Raw genomic sequence first — 19027 nt, 5'->3', positions numbered from 1 at the left:
CGAAACTCCATAACAAAAAAAAAAAAAAAAAAAAAAAAAAAAAAAAACAAACCCGAAAAAAAAAAAAAAAAAAAAAAAAAAAAAAAAAAAAAAAAAAAAAAAAAAAAAAAAAAAAAAAAAAAAAAAATCAATCATACCTACATAATGGCAATTCCATTTAAAAAAAATAAAAACAACAAAACAACAACAACAACGAAAACAACAAGGTCGCAGAACTTCTAGATAGTTGAATATGTGGAAGTTCCCTCCTGAAAGGTGGCACCCTGAAGATGGCATGGAAGCTCTGTATTCCGTATCTCATACCTCCCCCTATGCATCCCTTCAATCTGGCTGTTCAACTGTATCTTTTCTAATATCCTTTGTAACAAATGGGTAAGTGTGAGTAAAATATTTCTGAGTTCCTGTAAGTTAATCAAACCCAGGGAGGGGGTTTTGTGAACTCTGATTTATAGCCAGTTAGTAAGAAGCATCTGAAACTTGCAATTGGGATCTGAAGTGGAGGGCAGTCTTGTCATATGAAGCCTCAATCTGTGTATTTTGACACTATCTCTACACATACAGTGTCAGAATTAAATCAGAAGACAAATACCCACATGGTGTCTGCTGGAGAATATACAGAACTGACTGCTTGCTCTGTAGGGAAACACATACCACACACGTGGTATCAGAAGTATCGTGCTGAGTAGAGTAGACAGTGGGAAAAATGCATCTTTGGTTTTTCCTATATCACTATAGCAGCTTTACTCATAATTGGCAAAACTTGGAAATAATCAGGATAGCTGTAGGTCAACATTGTACATGTGCAAGGATATGGAGGATATGGGAAATCTTGGTACTTTCCATTCAATTTTTTAGTGAGCCTAAAACTGCTCTAAAATATTAAGTTCATAAATTGTTAAGGAGTTAACACAGGTGGTCCGGGCACAGTGGCTTATGCCTGTAATCCAAGCACTGTGAGAGGCCAAAGTGAGGAGATCATGAGGTCAGGAGTTAGAGACCAGCCTGGCCAACATGGTGGAACCCCAAAAGTGAGGAGATCATGAGGTCAGGAGTTAGAGACCAGCCTGGCCAACATGGTGGAACCCCGTCTCTACTAAAAATACAAAAATTAGCTGGGTGTGGTGGCATGCACCTGTAACCCCAGCTACTCAGGAGGCTGAGGCAGAATCACTTGAACCCAGGAGGCAGAGGTTACAGTGAGCCAAGATCACGCCTCTGTACTCCAGCCTGGGCAACAGAGTGAGACTCTGTCANGGAACATTATTCAGTACTAAAAAAAAAAAAGAACTATCAAGCCATGAAAAGATAGAGGAAACTTAAATGCATACTACTAAGTGAAAGAAGCCAGCTTAAAAAGAGATGGTCTGACTAGCATATACTATACGATTGCAATTACATGATATTCTGGGAAGGGCAAAACTATAGAGAAAATAACAAGTTCAGTGGTTGCTAAGGGTCCAACGGGTTGAACAGGCAGAGCACAGAAAATTGTTAGGGTAGTGAAACTACTATGCATGATACTATAATGGTGGATACATGTCATTATTAATTTGTCAAAACCCTTAGAATTTACAACACCAGGAGTGAACCCTAACATAAACATGGGCTTTTGAGTGTTAATTGTGTATCAGTATAGGTTCACTAATTGCAAATAACGTACCCTAAGGTACGAAATGTTGACAGTGGGGAAGGTTGCACATGTGTGAAGATACAGAGGATACGGAAAATCTTGGTACTTCCCATTCAATTTTGTAGTGAACCTAAAGCTGCTCTAAAAAGTAAAGTTCATAAATTTTTAAAAAGTTAACACAGGTGCTTCCATTATAATACAATATGGACATTCCTGGAAAATCATGCACTAAAAATAATAGCGCATATGGGACAAATAGGATTAAAAACAGTCCATTCAAACCCAAGCAATTTTAACTAGAGCACTAACAAAAACAGTGACTCAGGAGATAACTTGGGACAGTCTGAACAGGTGGTCACAGTGATATTTAAAAACCACACACACACACACACACACACACACACACACACACACAGAGTCAAAATGCTGGTGGCGCTTTAATTAGAGGTCTGATGGGTTTTCAGATGATATAGGTAGACTGTGATACAGGGGTTGCCATGCAGTTGGAGTATAAGGGAACATAACCTGCCATGAACTGAAAGTCTATAAAGAAGGAAGTGCACCTGTTAAGGAAGAGCACCCCAAGGGCAGGTACTCTTCTACAATTTTCTTATGTAAGTTGGAAAAACCTACTGCTGATGTGTTAAGTAATCCTAAGCCTTTTGCTTTGCTGGCCAAATATTTTAATTTTATTCACAATACTGTAACTCCACTCACCTGGGAACCTGGGGGAAAGCACTTACGAACCAATCTAGAAAATGAAGCAGACATCATTCTCCTATACCAACTGTGTATGAGCAAATTTGCACCACAGAAATGTGTTTTGTAGCAAGACAAGCTGTAGGTGAAACTCTATGTGAACTTAATCATACAGAAAAAAAAAATCTGAGGAGCGACACAAGATGGCAGCCACCACGGGCTCGGGAGTAAAAGTCCCTCGCAATTTCTGACTGTTGGAAGAACTCAAAGAAGGCCAGAAAGGAGTAGGAGATGGCACAGTTAGCTGGGGTCTAGAAGATGACGAAGACATGACACTTACAAGATGGACAGGGATGATAATTGGGCCTCCAAGAACAATTTATGAAAACCGAATATACAGCCTTAAAATAGAATGTGGACCTAAATACCCAGAAGCACCCCCCTTTGTAAGATTTGTAACAAAAATTAATATGAATGGAGTTAATGGTTCTAATGCAGTGGTGGACCCAAGAGCCATATCAGTGCTAGCAAAATGGCAGAATTCATATAGCATCAAAGTTGTCCTGCAAGAGCTTCGGCGTCAATGATGTCTAAAGAAAATAAGAAACTCCCTCAGCCGCCTGAAGGACAGTGTTACAGCAATTAATCAAAAAGAAAAACCACAGGCCCTTCCCTTCCCCCCCCATTCGATTTAAGCAGTCTTCATTTTCCACAGTAGTAAATTTTCTAATTACGTCTTGTAGACCTCAAAGTACTGGAAAGGAAGCTCCCATTCAAAGGAAATTTATCTTAAGATACTGTAAATGATACTAACTTTTTGTCCATTTGAAATATATAAGTTGTGCTATAACAAAAAAAAAAAAAAATCTGAGGCCAGATGTTTTAATTTCTACATTTAGTAACATCTTTTCAGCCTTTATCTGCCTTCTCTGAGTTTTATATAACTGTTCCCTTTCTGTGGAAAAAGCCTTGCTTGCTTGCTTTCCTTTCTGTAACAACTTCCCCCAGGTCGCTTCCCAAGTTGTGCTCTTCTGCTACCTTCTAAAATGCTGCTGTTCCCTGTCTCTAGTTCTGGATCCCATTTTCCTCTCACTGCACAACCCTTCCTCAAATACCGGATCATGCCCAAGGCTACCTAGACTGACAACATCTAACCTCTTATCTCTGGTTCAGACCTGCACCCACAAATACCCCCTCATTCTTCACTTCAACTCCAAATTTACAATGTGTAAGGTGTAAGTTTAGCTCATTTTTCTCCTCTAAGCCGATCCTTAATGTAGTAATCTCCATAAACAAATCAATTGTCTCCATCTCAAACTAGGCAATCATTCTCTCACCACATTAAATATGTCATTAAATCTGGCCCATGTTACCATGGCTTGGTCATCTAGATGTTTAAACAACAGTCTTCTCATTCTGACCACTATAGTTTTAAAATTCAAATGTTCACGTAACTTTTGGACTACAGAGACAGGTTTCTGATGGCTTCCCTGCCTCTAGTAATAGCTAACTTAAATCTAATCTCTATTATGCCATCAGAGTAACCAAACTAGGATACATTGTAAAGTGAAAGACAGAGCTATTAATAAATTTATTAGCACATCAGGCATAAACTGAGCCAGTCCTAAGCAAACCTTTACACCTCAGATCACTGGTATCACTTGGCCCTTGCTTATCTCTTCAACCATATATTTACCACTATCTTTCTCTTATATTACATTTCATCCATACAGAATAATTTGCATTTTCCAAATGCATTATATTTCTCCTCATTCCTTTAAGCCTCTCCACATGGTATACACTATGCCTCAAATACTATTTATTCACCCCCTTCACCTTGCTCAATTCATTTAGTTCATCAAGTTCTCAAACTGGATTATCACTTCCTATGGGAAGCCTGGCCAGGACTTTGGAAAACCAGTTTCTGTGTTCACAGCTGGGGAACTATAGCACTTCACACATAACCCCTGTGGGAATCACCACACTGCAACTATCTTCTGTATTCTCCATTAGACTACACATTCCTTGAGGGCAAAAAGAGCTTCATTCACATTTCTATTGCTGCAGCATAAATGGAAACTTATCTATAGTTAAGATAAACAATTTTTAAGGAAACGGATAGCTAATTTTTATTATACTCTCTGTGTAGGGTTTGAGTTCCATAAAGGCAGAAATCATTCTTTGCTTTTGTGTCCCCAGAATTTAACACATTTGATGTTTGATGTTTTGTTGAAGATGCTCATTTGTAATGGTGGGACTCAATGTTCATTAGTACAGATTTGGTGGTAGAAACAAAAAAATTGAAGAAAAAATAAATAGAAAAAAAAATAAATGGAAAGAAAAAGAATAAAATGGAAAGAAAAGAAATAATGCATCAATGAAACTTAATAGTAATTATTATTTGGTTGGTCTTTTCAAGGCACACATACATATGGAAAGAAGAGGCCTCTTTCTTCAATTAACGAAAGAAAAAGGGTCCTTCATATTTTATTTTTTCCACAAAGGCCTCTTAACCACAGATGGAAATTTAAGTACAAACAGAAATACAAACTACTCCCCAGTTTTACCAATCTACCATTAAAACCATCCAGAAAGTTTGGATTGTAGAATAAAGACATGATTCTCATTCTCTACCTATAAGACTGAGTGATATCTACTTCCAAGGTCATCTTGATTGTAAGGTCAGTCAAATTTTTAATAAGCAAATAGACGTTACTTCTTAAGAATAAGTTTTCCATCTATAAATTCATTTAAAATGTTAATTTTATTTTACTTATTTACTCAAACACACATTAATTTTAATAATTATTGTTAAAAGCATAATTTTCTTTGTCTAGTGTCTATAGAATTAGGATGAATATGTTACGGATCGGAAAAACGTGCCTATACAAAATGCTATGCATAAAAAATTAAATCATTCAAAGATCCAAGGTAAAAAACAAAAAACCTTCGCTAAAGAAATATTTTATTATCATCTGTTGTTTCTTTTAAGACTCACCATTTTATTGGCTCTCTGTATCTATCTACTGATAAAAGTTTATCTCATATTATTTATCATACCCATTTAGTATTTAAGATTTTCCTTGTATTCTCTTTTATGAATTGCTCTCATCTTTTAAAATCAGATTTCTCAACAATATTTCAATTCCTCACATACTTCAAAATACTACTATAATTTTTAACAACCTCTCTTACATACTCTTCCAAATATTAATATTTTTATTTGTCCTTGCACACTGACTTGGAGAGCCCTCTACTGGCCTGAAGCTGTGTCAAAAGAACATCTACTTCATCTTTTAGATACCTGTTTTTTACATGCTTTCAGTCATATGATAATTATATAATTAAAGTAAAGCCTTTATTCAGAATGACAGAATGTTAAAGAGAAACTGAATGGTTCTACTAAAATGCTGTTATCAAACCAAGATACACTACTTCCATAGTATAGAAATACCGTTTTCAAATATCTGTATGCTATTAATTCTCAGTAGTGCACTATAAAGCCTTGCTATCATGTGCTAGAAGTCCAAGATGAGACCAAATTATAAAAAGTCAATTCTGAAGTATTCATAACTAAAGTATAAAAAGCAAGTTGGAATCTCTATGTTAAGTGCCTCTGGCCTCAAGTAAATCCGACAGTTATTTTCTCGTCAATATTTTCTGATTTTAATATACCAATGTCTCTAGTATTTATAAACAATACGTTTAAAGATATAATAAAGGAAACAATTCTACTTAACTTAAAATATTGGAATAAAGGCCTAATGAAGAGAATACCACCACCACCAAAAATCCACAAATATAAGTATATACCACCACAAAATTATCAGGCCTCACTTTAGATCCCAATAAGTATGCCAACAGTCTTTCTGTTTTCTTTTCAAAATAAACAAACCAATATAAAGTTTACATTTTTTAAAAAATGCAAATAATGTTTAAGGAAAGCCCTTTTAAAAAAAAATGGGTAATAATTAGGGAACGTAGCCATTGCAGTCATATAAATTTTGTTATCAGGCCTCACAGACTCTGTATCTGTGTTCCAATTAGACTATATTCTCCTTACGGGCAAAATTAACCTCATTTACATTCCTATTCATTTACATTTTTTCATACATTTCTATTCATTTCCATTTCCATTTACTGTCTAACCAACAGTGAATGCAAATAAATTTAGAAGGAATAGACAAACTTGTTTTCCTATATGGTCTCTCTCTCTGTAAGTTTTGAGATCCATGAAAGCAGCAACTATTTTTCATTTTTGTAGCATCAAAATTTAGCACAGTAGATGTCACTGTTTGGTTAAATAGGCTCATTTGTAAAAGTGAGATGCATTTATAAAATACTCATTAGAATCAGATTTCATGGTAAGAGCAAAGGATATGAAAAGACAATTCACAGAAAAAGAAATATGAATGGGTCCTTAAATTTATAAAAAGAAATATAACATTACTCTTAAGAGAAATACATATTAAAACCATATGACCATACGGAGATAAATCCCACCTGTCTTTTATATAAGACCTACTACTAGAAGGGCAAAAATCCAGAAGTTTAATAACACACTCTGTTAGCATGGCTGAGGGTTGAGCAGTGGGACAGTAAGGGTTTTTATTACACTGTTCTCCTAGAGAGCAATTTGACAGTAACAGTAAAAATCACAAACTCATACAACACCTAGAAATTTAACTTCTGGAAATTTAACTTACAACTCAAATTTTGATGAGTAGGGGACAGGTAGAATAAATTATGCTATCTCCATAAAATGGAAAATTACACAGCTACAAAACCAAAGGAAAGGGGTGTTATCTAAGTAATGATAGGAAAACAATCATTATGTTTTATATAATTTTTATATAATATAAAGAAAAAAAGGTGCCAGATAATGTACAATTCTTATAGTTTTTAAATGTAGAAGAAGGATAAAACACACTTGTATCTGCTTGTGATATACATCAACTCCAGAAGGATACACCAGAAACTGACAGTAGTTCCTGTATGTGTGTAGAGAGGGGTGTGCAATCTGGACAGATGGAAGGCTGTAGGTGGACACCTTTTAACATATATACAAATAAGTGTAAGTCATGTGAATACATTAAGTTGATTTAAAATTTCCTTATATTACAAGATAAGTATATTATTAACACAAGCTTTACTACGAAGACAACTGCAAAATTCTCTACAATCTTACCTCCAAACTAGGCACATAAGAATCCTCACAATTTATATAATGTCCTAACATGGCATGTTGAGCCCATAATTCATTATCCCTTATCCTCTCATGCAGGTGGGTAATTTGTTGCTTCTGCCTGCAAAACACAAATTAAGGTCACATTATGAGTAATACTTTTCTAATAGAAAGAAGAACATTAAGTAGCCTAATAATTTTACATTAGAATTTAAAAGTATTATCAATTTAAAAATCATAATAGGAAACCTCTTTAAAACAAATACCACATATGGATTAGGTAAAAATTTATACTGTAGAGTACTGCTACAACGTAGTCTTTTATAGAATATTCCTTGTAGATTATAACAGTCACACCTTGCTTTCTTCAAACAACTCACAGCTTGCTTAAGCAAGTTTTTTAATTTCTGTAAATATGTATGCTTATAAGCTTTAAAACTGTTTTGTGTCAGGCATGATGCTAAGAGCTTTGTATGCAGTATCTCTCATCTTTAAAAGTTTAGTAAGTCTCAATGAAGTTTTGAAGGAGAGGTTTTAAAGAATAAAAAAAATAGTATGAGTAAGCAAATAGCTTGATGTTTTCCAAAATTACTTACAAAGTAACTTTTGGAACAAGTAGGTTATATGTTTCTGGCTGAATCAAAAGACCTTGTTTCTCTTGGAATCATTTTTTTTTTAATTTGCTAACCTTTAAGAAAACCCATATATAAAACACTAAATAGGAGATAAGTTAGAAGAGATTAGTCATATAAAACTTTTCAAATAATTTAAAGCTCTACAAAAAGAAAAAAACAAAAACAAAAAACCTTCCTTGTCCAGCCAAGATGGAGTAGCAGGCAGGGACTAGTTTTGCCCTCCTGCCTCAAAAAATTTTTTTAAAAAGACAAAATATAGGAAGTGAAGGCTCTCAAGGCTTTGACCAACAGGCAACTGAGAACAGTAATCTCTTAAAGATAGGTAACTAATGAGGTGGGCCCTATGACTGGCTGGGAGTGTTTTCAAGCCCCGGCACAGGAATGATGGTCTCCCTGAATTGAAGAGACAAAGCTGAGAATCTGGGGAACCAAGGCAACTGTAGTTAGTTCACAGTGCTGGATGACTCTTGGGCATTCGGTTGAATGCTAATTAATACAGACATGAGGAAACTTCTGAAGGTGTGTGTAGAGTGGAAGCACAACCAAAAAAAGATTAGAGGGAACAGTGCTTCAGGGTGCCTTGGAATTACTAGCTATTCCCAAAGGCCAAAATAAAAAGCTTCATGATTCCCAGGGCATCAGCAATTCTCAAATGGGGACAATTTTGAAACCAGTGAATATTTAGCAACATCCATAGACATTTTTGATTTTCACAATTGGGGCAGAATGTTCCTGGCATCTAGTGAGTAGAAGCCAGAGATACTACTAAATGACTACAATGAACAGGATAGTGACCCTCAACAATTAAATCTGATCCAAAAAATCAACAGTGCTGAAGCTGAGAAACCCAAGGTTTATAAGAGAAGTCTTGTTTCAATGGGGCAAAACCCCTTTATAAAACAGCTCTAATGCCACCTAACAAAACTTAAAAGTACAAAACTTAAAAACAAAAACTGATTCCCAGAATAAAGCTCAGGAATACAAAAATGTTACATCAAAAACAAGTTAAAATTCATAGTGCCTGGCATCAAAAAATTATCAGTAGTACAGAAAAATATAACTCATAATAATAAAATCCAATCAACTGAAAATGAGCTAGAACGGACATAGATGTTAGAATAGACAAGGATAGTAAATCAGTTATTATATTCATATGTTTAAGGAGAAGAAAGAATGAACATATGAAGTAGAGACATACAAGACAACATACTGAATGGTGATTAAAAGATTAGACATTACAGCACAAAAGTACAGTGAATTTAAAAACAGCAATAGAAACTATCCAAAAAGAAACACATAGAGAAAAAAAAGAACAAACAAATAAAAAAGCTCAGTGAGCTGTGAGATTATCATAAGAGGCCAAATATATGTATAATTGGAATCCCTACAAAGGAAGGAAGAAGGTGCAGGGGGTGGGAGGAGGGGGCAGAAAAAATATTTGAAGAAATCAGGCCAGAATTTTTCCAAATCTGATAACTATACTCCCACAGATTCAAGAAGCCCAGTGAGTCTCAAATAGAAGATGAAGACAACTAACCCAAGGTACATCTAAATAGTTTACAGTGATAAAATCTTAAAAGCAGCCAGAAGGAAAAAAGATAAATCCATTCAAGGAGACAAAGATAATGCAATCAATAAGACAAAGAAGTATTTTAAGTACTACAATTTAAAAGCTCTCAACCTAAAATTTTTGACGTAAGGAAAAATTTAAAAACAACACAAAGATCATACAAAAAACCCATTAACCTTTAATACTTTACTCATGGAAAATAGTTTTTTAAAGGTGAAATAAATACCTTTTTTGGACACTTAAAAGCTGAAAGAATTCATCAACCCCAGACTTCAACTACAAGAAATGATAAAGGAACACCTTTCAGGCAAAAGAACGATATGCCAGGTGAAAACCTGAATTTACAGAAAAGAAAGAAGAATGCCAGAAATGATAACCACATGGCCAAATACATAAGATATTTTTCTTATTATTTAAATCTCATTAAGTGATCGTAAATTATGTAATGAGAGACAAAAAATATAATTTATATCCAGGTTGTATAACCTTTGTAGATATAGAATGTATGACAAAATAGCTCAAAGGCTAGAAGATAAAAAAAAAAAAAGGAACTATACTTTTCTTACACACATTATACATGAATTACTTGAAGACAGACTGCTATACTTTAAAGAATTGTATTATGAACTCTAAAGCAATCATTGTAACAATATAACAGAGTAGTAGCTAATATTCCAATAAAAGAGACAATGGGAATTATAAAAAATACTCAGTTCAAGAGAAGGCAAAAGGGAACAAAGAACAGATGGGACAATTAGAAAAAAAATAACAAGGCCGGGCACGGTGGCTCCCATGTGTAATCCCAGCACTTTGGGAGGCCAAGGTGGGTGAATCATATGAGGTCAGGAGTGCAGACCAGCCTGACCAGCATGGTGAAACCCCATCTCTACTAAAAACACAAAAATTAGCCGGGAGTGGTGATGCATGCCTGTAGTCCCAGCTACCTGGGAGGCTGCAGCAGGAGAATGGCTTGAACCCAGGAGGCGGAGGTTGCAGTGAGCAGAGATCGTGTCATTGCACTCCAGCCTGGGCAACAGAGCAAGACTCCGTCTCAAAAAAAAAGAAAAATAAAACAACAAATAGGAATATAGGAAATTTAAACGTGACCATATCAATAATCACAACATGTAAATGGTTTAGATACTCCAGGTCAAAAGGCAGACATTGTCAAAATGTATAAAAAGTAGGACCTAACTATATACCATCTACAAGAAAGAAAATCATTCTGAACATAAGAACACAAACAGGTTAAAAGTAAAAGGAGGAAAACCAGTGCTAAAAATAATCAAAAGAGAGCTAGAGTAACTATATTAATATTAGTCAAAGCAGACTAATATTAATTTTTTTCTATTTTAGAGACAGGGCATTGCTCTGTCACTCAGGCTGGAAGGAAGTAGTGTGATTGCAGCTTACTGCAGCCTTGAACTCCTGGGCTCAAGCCATCTTCCTGTCTCAGCTTTCCAAACAGCTGGGACTACATATAGGATCCACCATGCCCAGCTAATTTTTTAAATTAATTAATTAATTAATTTTTTTGTAGAGGTGAAATCTCTCTACATTGCCCAGGCTGGTCTCAAACTCCTGGCCTTAAGTGATCTTCCCACTCAACCTCTTGGTGTTGGGATTACAGATGTGCACCATCTTGCCAGGCCAAAGCAGATTGTTAGAGCAGAGAATGCTACCAGGGACAAAAATTATAACTTAATAATAATAAAAGGGTCAATTCATTAAGAAGCCATGACATTTGGGCCTAAGAGTGCAGCGTCTAAATACGTGAAGGACAAAACTGATAGAAAAGCAGAGAAACAGACAAATCCACAATTATAATTGGATATTTTAACACCTGGATTTCAATAATTGATGTTAATAGAACAAGTAGACAGAAAATCAGGAGAATATAAAAGACAAAAACACTATCATCTGATTTGCCCTAAAAGGAGTTTCTAGAATACTCCCCACAAAAGTCAAAAGCAGAATACACATCCTTCTCAAGATACCTGAAACACTTACTAAAGTAAATGATCTTCTGAATCATAAAACAAGCACCAACAAATTTAAAAGAACTCAATTCATATAGAATATATTCTCTGACCACAGTGAAATTAAATCAGAGAAGAATTACAGACAGAACTCTAGAAAATCCTGAAATATTTGTAAACTATGTAAAGTAACCATAAATACCCTGAGGTTCAACGAAGAAATCGAAAGATAAACTAAGTATTTTGAAGTGAACAAAAATGAAAACCAAATGAATTAAAATTTTAAAAGATTGGTAAATAAGAACTTAGAAATTTATTATACTAACTGCCTATACCAGAAAAGAAGAAAGCTCTCAAATTATCTCAGCCTCCAATTTAAGAAGTTAGAAAAAGAAGGGCCGGGTGTGGTGGCTCACACCTGTAATCTCAGCACTTTGGGAGGCCAACGCGGGTAGATCACAAAGTCAGGAGTTCAAGACCAGCCTGGCCAACATGGTGAAACCCCGTATCCACTAAAAATACAAAAATTAGCTGGGTGTGGTGGATTGCACCCGTAATCCCAGCTACTCGGGAGGCTGAGGCAGGAGAATTGCTTGAACCCAGAGGAGGTTGCAGTGAGCCAAGATCATGCCATTGCACTCCAGCTTGGGTGACAGAGCAAGACTATGTCTCAGACAAAAAACAAAAAAAAAAGTAAAACTCTGTCTCAAAAACAAAAAAAGAGAAGTTAGAAAAAGAAGAACAAATGAAACTCAAAGTAGAATTTCTAAAGTATTTAAATAGCCCTATATACAGAAATTGAATGTGTAGTTGACCTTCCAATAAAGAAAAATTTAGGGGCAGAAGTCTTCACTGAATAATTCTGCTGAAAGTTTAGGAAATAAAAAGACCTGTTGTACACAATGTGTCCCAAAAAGCAGTGAATAATTCCCAACTCTATGAGGCCAGCCTGAGCAATATCTAAATCAGATAAATACAAGAAAAGAAAAATGCAGACCAATATCTCTTGTGAATATAAATGTAAAAATTCTTAACAAAAATATATCAAATAGAATCCAAAGATATATAAAAGGAAAATACATCATAACAAATGGCGTCTATCCCAGGAATTCCATGGTAGGTTTTACATCTGAAAGTTCATCAGCTACCTAGAATAGAAGGAATTCCCACAATCTAAAAAATGCAACTATGAAAAACAGCTAAACATCACCCTTAATGGTAAAAGACTGAAGACTAAAAATAAATAAAAGGACTGTATTGAAAAAGAAAAAGTAAATCCATCTTTAATCATGAACATCATGATTGTCTATGTAGATAATCCTACTGAATCTACAAAACAAAATACCTACTTGAACTAATTAGTGAGGTTAGATTGCAGGATACAAAACCAATTTTATTTCTATCTATTTAAAAATGTTCTGAAAATATATATTTTTACCTTGACATAACTCATATCTATGGGTACAATGTGTATTTAGATACATGTATACAATATATAATGATCAAATCAGGGTAATTAGCATAACCATCACCTCAAACATTTATCATTTCTTTGGGCTGTTAACATTCAAATTACTACTCCCTTCTAGCTATTTGAAAAAAAAATACAAGTATTGTTTACTAGTTACCCTACAGTGCTATAGAACACCAGAACTTCTATCTAACTGTAACTTTCTATCCATTAACCAACCTCTCTGTATCCGCTACCTCCCCCTACCCTTCCCAGAATCTAGTAACCACTTTTCCAATCTCTACTTCTATGAGATAAACTTTCAAAAAACTTCATTTTTGTTTAAGTAGTAAAACTCCTTTACCCAGGCAGTTAAGGAGATGGAAGTGCAAAAGGTCAAGCACTTTACTCAATCACCTAAATGGTTATAGTGGCAAATAAAAAGAAAGAGAAACCTGGTTTCTTTTTTTTCTGAATTGTTCTTGAAGTTAATCTAAATGCTTTTTCTCATTAGATGGGGAACATTTAGAAACAGTTTCTATAGCAGTTATTTTTTCCATTTTCTCTGCTTTAACCTAATAATCCAGGCTTCTACTACAAAAGTTATATGCAGTATGAAAAAACACATTTTTTTCTCATGTAATTTCAGGTAACCTGATATTTTCAGACGTAATATACAACATAGAATTTTTTAGTCAAATGATTTGAAAGGTATCATTGACACCATATCCCAAAGTAAAAAGTTCAGCAGCTTTCCTCTCAATTCCATTCATCTGGACGTCAAATCCCATGAAGTCTGTCTCTGAAATAGCCTCTACATGTGTCATCAACATTTTAAAGGCCATTACTCTAATCTGCTTCTTCAAAAACAGAAACGTCATATATTTGGTTCTAATTTAAGCACTATATATATATATAATAGAAATTTTCATATACAAAGATTTTTATTTTTAAATGATGGTTATGCTGCTTTAGAAACAAAAGCTGCTAGTTTTTCTTCTGTTTTATACAATATCAGATGCACTAATTATCAAAAACTTTTTAATAAACTCATAAAGAAACCAAAGATTATTTAAGATACTAGGTATAGAATATTTATTAAAAATGCCTCAATTATTACCCTCCCTATATTGCTAATACCTCCTGTCAACATGATGCTGTTTCTACTGTCCAAAAGTGAAGTCTACTACTACTGGCTTAGTGACTAACAGAATATAATAGAAGTGATGTTGGGACATTTCTGAGTCTAAGCCTCAAGAGACTTCGTATGCTTCATTCTTTTTTAGAATCCCACCCCAGCCACCACTCAAACACACCCAGGCTGGCCTGCTAGAGGATGACAGAACACATGGAGTAAGATAAGCCATCTTGCTGTGGCCCATCTTAGGCCACCCAGCCCCCACCTGCTACCATAGATGCATAAATAAGCCTAGCTGAAGAATTAACCAACTGAGCAACTTATTTTGAATTATTCCTTAGTCTGCTTCTACAGTATACACAATTGAGAAATATATATTTTATTAGATTATGTCAATAATTTTCTATATTTTCTATTAACTTATATCCAATGGAATGGTATTCAAAAAAATAAAAGCCAATTGATTTCTATTGTTTGTGGGAGGGCAAATTCATATAAATAAAACTGAATTTTAGTCTGTTTTTAAAAAGTATTAATTTCAAGTATATAAAATTGTAAGTATATTAAATCATAAATATTAAAAATACATATCCAACTGGGCCTGTACTTATTCATACATAACATTCACTTATACTAAAAACAACTAATATTTTTAAGTAACTTTTTCCTAAAATCAATTAAAACTCTCTTCCACAATCCTTCATTTATCAAGTATGGAAGTATCAAATTTTAAGCATAAACAATGTGCCAGGCTCTCCTCAAAATGTTGGGAATAGGCTGCGCATGGTGGCTCACGTCTGTAATCCTAGCACTCCGGGAGACCGAGGCAGGCAGATCACTTGAGGCCCGTAGTTCAAGACAAGCTTGGCCAACATGGCAAAGCTCTGACTCTTCACTAAAAATACAAAACTTAGCCAGGTATGGTGGTGCCCTGTAATCCCAGCTTATCTAGAGGCAAAGTCACAAGAATTGCTTGAGCTGGGAGGCGAAGGTTACAGTGAGCTGAGATGGCACCATGCACTCCAACCTGGGGAGAGAGCAAGACTCTGTCTCAAAAAAAAGAAAAGAAAAAAAAGAAAAAGAAAACAATTGGGGGAATGTAATGGAGAATAAGAAAGCCCAAATGTCTACGGTCTAGTTTATATTCCAGTAGATCTTCATTAACATTGCTAAATTTCTAAGCAAAACCTTATGAAATTTCAACTATACTAAATAGAATTTTAAGGCCAAAACACCTACTGTGTTAACCTATGCAAGCACATGAAAATAAGTAATTAAGAACATTGATTAAGAAAAAAAGCCTCCTGGAATTATTTCCCAATTACCGTCATACACAACAGATTTAATTATCCCAAGAGCATACATAAATGATGTAGAACCAATATACATTAAAGAAAATATAATTACGTGACATGAAGGTTTACTGCTCACAATACTCAGGAGACTGCCTATTAAGTATAAATGATTTTTTTTCCAGAGCTTAGGTACTCAAACCCTTAAACATTTTGGAATGTCCACCAAAACTGCTATAATTCTTAACTGTAAATCATTTCATTTTAAACAGTTGTCATTTTTGTAGTTTCTGTGGCTTCAGACCTAGCATCCATTAAAGGAAATGACTGCTTTAAAGTACCTTTCCAATTGGATAGTTCTCAAGGGTAAAACAAAAACACTGTCTTGTAGCTCTAATAGCTCATTAGCATTGCAGCTAACCTGCTACATGTACAGAAAAGACAGAGGGGAGTTTCCAAATAATGAAATAATTCATTAAAGTGAATAGGAGGGATGACAGATAAACAAACCAACCAACAGTTCTGATAGTAGTTCTTGAAAGGATTGGGATTGAGGAGGGGCAGAGATATGCCATCAATGAATACATAATTACGGTTCTAGATTTTAAATTCTATGCAGTGAACACACAGCTAATTGTTTCATTAATCTTAATTTCTGTAGGCCTGAAATATTTAATAATTTTAAAATAGACTCACCGATCAATTACAATTTCTTTCTGCCTTAGAAGTCCTTCTTTTATTTTCAACATTGATTCCCACTTACTGAAATCCTGATAGCCAGAAGGTGAATAACTTTGACGAGATGATCCAGTTAAAACCTGCACAAACATGTTTATGCTATTAGTATATTAAAAGTATTTAAAGAAAATATTTATATACCATTTAATCTTTTCCCAATCATTTACATTAAAAAATAGCGAATTCCCTCTTTGATTTTTTTTAATACTCTCAGAAATCACACTGTGAATACAACATAACTTGGACAATTTCAAGGAAGCTCTAAGGGACATGTACAAGTCTAACGAAGAATTAATGACAACAGAACGTTTATCCTGGCCAATTATAAACACCACATCAGCTCTTATTCCCATTACCTTGTGGAAGTTTTCTGAAAATGGGCTTAATCTCTAAGGGAGTAATACAATAAAGGAATGTGCCATGGCTTAACTAGACAAACATTAGCAGGAGGGAGACTTTGCACAAGAAAATAAAAGCAGTATCTATAATATTCAGATTTTGAGTTGACATGTATCACATCATCATTTACTTACGTTAAAATTTCAAAATCACAAATACTTTCACAAAGTAGTGAGACAACCAAATGCCTAGGCAGATAAAAAGGGGTCCTTGGAGAATCTCTGGCCCACCCCACAAATGCCCACATCAGATGCCTTTGTGCAGATAAGGAAATCTGCCCAGGGCTTGTCTGGGATGCCCACAGTGGACTGGAGTCCAACACACACACTGTGGGAAATAGGTGGAGCCACGGTGGATTCCTGTGTTATGCAGGGGAACAGCCTGCTCTCTTCAGCTCATGTGGTAACCTGGGAATCAATCTGCGAGGTAGAGGGCCTGTTAGCAGGACTCCATGTTACTTTGGTGAGACTTTTTTTTTTTTTGCTTTTTTCCTTTCTGCCCAACAAATTCCTCTCTAATCACCCTTCAATGTGTCCATGAACCTTCCTGGTTGTGTGACAAGAACCTGGTTTTTTCCTCTTTTGGTGGCCCATACGGGGACATGAAAAAGGGTGAGTCTAACAAGCAAACTAAAAAATCTTTCTTCCTTTTACTTCTAAGTCTTTTTCGCTCTCAGACTTCTGAGGGTAGAGAAAATTATGCCTCCTATCCAACCCACGTCACTCCCAGGGATTGGGAATGTCAGCCTTTTCCTTTTTTTTTTTTCAGATGGACGGGCGAACTGGAGGCTCCTAAGTTTCTCCCCTGTTGGAGGAGCCCATTGGCAAAGAATATGAGCTGCTTCTTCCAGGCATCTTTCCAACCCTACACTTTAAACATTTTTTCCTTTTCCCTACCCTGTCAGCCATTAACACAGTCCTGCACTTTAAGCTTGCTTTCTTTTCTCCACTAGGTAGGAGTTAACTTTTAAGCAAGCTTCCTCCCACCCCACCCTCCCCCCGCAAAAAAAAGTTTTACTAGGCCAGGAATTATTTATAGTCTCTGGAAAGTTTTAATTATCACAAAGAATTTGTGAGGTTCATCTTGAGCTGTAGTCATGCTTTTGCATGTCTTTCTGCATGGTCCATAGCAAACTTTGTGCAGGCCTTCATCTTGTTTTACCTCCTTGGGAGCATGACATGTAACCACATGGCAATGCTTTGTTTAGCCTCTGCCATTTTATAATGGTGGCCAGGATTCAATCTTGGCTTAGGGAATGAGTTCTTTCTGGTCTGACCTTTGCTATTATGTTGATTCTCTTCCCCTTCACAAGCCACCTTGGATTTCCTTTCTCTGAGACTTTAGTAAAATTTGAAAGCCAGAAATTTTGGCTACTTGGCACAGCTTATGTTGAGTAACAAGGACATTAAAAGAATTTTCTTGAGGCCTCTGGCAGCCGGAGGGTCACCATGAAGTTCAATCCCTTTGTGACCTCGGACTGCAGCAAAAACCAAAAACATCACTTCGATGTCCCCTCGTACATGTGCAGGAAGATCATGTCATCCCTGCTCTCCAAAGAGCAGTGGCAGAAGTACAATGTCTGCTTCATGTCCATCTGAAAAGACGATGAGGTCCAGGTAGTTCGAGGACACTACAAAGGGGGCAGCAAATTAGCAAGGTAGTCCAGGTGTACAGAAAGAAATATGTCATCTACAACCAGTGGGTGGAGTGGAAGAAGGTCAACAGCACAACCATCCATGTGGGCATTCACCTGAGCAAGGTGGTGGTTATTAGGCTAAAACTGGACAAGGATTGGAAAAAAAATTCTTGAACGCAAAGCCAAGTCTTGACAAGTTGGAAAAGAGAAAGGCAAATACAAGGAAGAACTTAGTGAGAAAATGCAGGAATAAATATAACTTGTTGTGCTACTACGGTTTAACTATGGTTTAGATTTTTAGGCTAGTGTGTATTTCTTTGGAATTTTTCAGAACATCTCGGGAACATTTCATTTCCTGTTTTGTTACCTGTGGCTGATAAATCTACTTTTGCAATTCGGATCAATAATTTTATGAATAAAAATGGGAAATGCTTCCTAATTTCAAATGGTATTTGCATTGTTTTATAAATATACTCCACTTACTATTAAAAAAAAATAATTTTCTTAAAGAGTACTCAGCTTAATTAAAAGTGGATATCCAAGTTACAGGCATATTTAAAAGACCTTTATGTTTTTCTTTTCTTAGACCTTGTTTTGCTATAAAAAGGTTTTATTCTCAGTTGACTGAATTCTTTTTCTCCGTTTTGCCTTGTCATTCTTTTTTTTTTTTTTTTTT

The 19027-nt window shown here is 35.3% G+C and overlaps 1 protein-coding gene and 1 pseudogene across 8 annotated transcripts in view; one reads left to right on the top strand and one right to left on the bottom strand.

The window, feature by feature from the left end:
- The window catches only part of CEP85L (centrosomal protein 85 like), a 239290-nt gene that overhangs the window by 46547 nt on the left and 173716 nt on the right, over positions 1-19027 (bottom strand). For all 7 annotated transcript variants that reach the window (XM_017541076.2, XM_017541077.2, XM_037742954.1 and 4 more), the window contains 2 exons: positions 16275-16396; positions 7518-7635 (listed from right to left, as the gene is read on the bottom strand). In XM_017541076.2, the coding sequence (XP_017396565.1) occupies positions 7518-7635; positions 16275-16396 (240 nt within the window). The remainder of the gene's footprint in view (positions 1-7517; positions 7636-16274; positions 16397-19027) is intronic.
- On the top strand, positions 2518-3206 carry LOC108312901 (annotated as a pseudogene). Its single transcript, XR_005202231.1, has one exon. The product of XR_005202231.1 is annotated as a ubiquitin-conjugating enzyme E2 variant 1-like (transcript).

The sequence above is a fragment of the Cebus imitator genome, unplaced genomic scaffold (genome assembly GCF_001604975.1).
Source record: "Cebus imitator isolate Cc_AM_T3 unplaced genomic scaffold, Cebus_imitator-1.0 Scaffold130, whole genome shotgun sequence".
Taxonomy (NCBI): Eukaryota; Metazoa; Chordata; class Mammalia; order Primates; family Cebidae; genus Cebus; species Cebus imitator.
The sequence above is the reverse complement of the archived record's forward strand: the minus strand, read 5'-3'. Positions and strand labels throughout refer to the sequence as shown.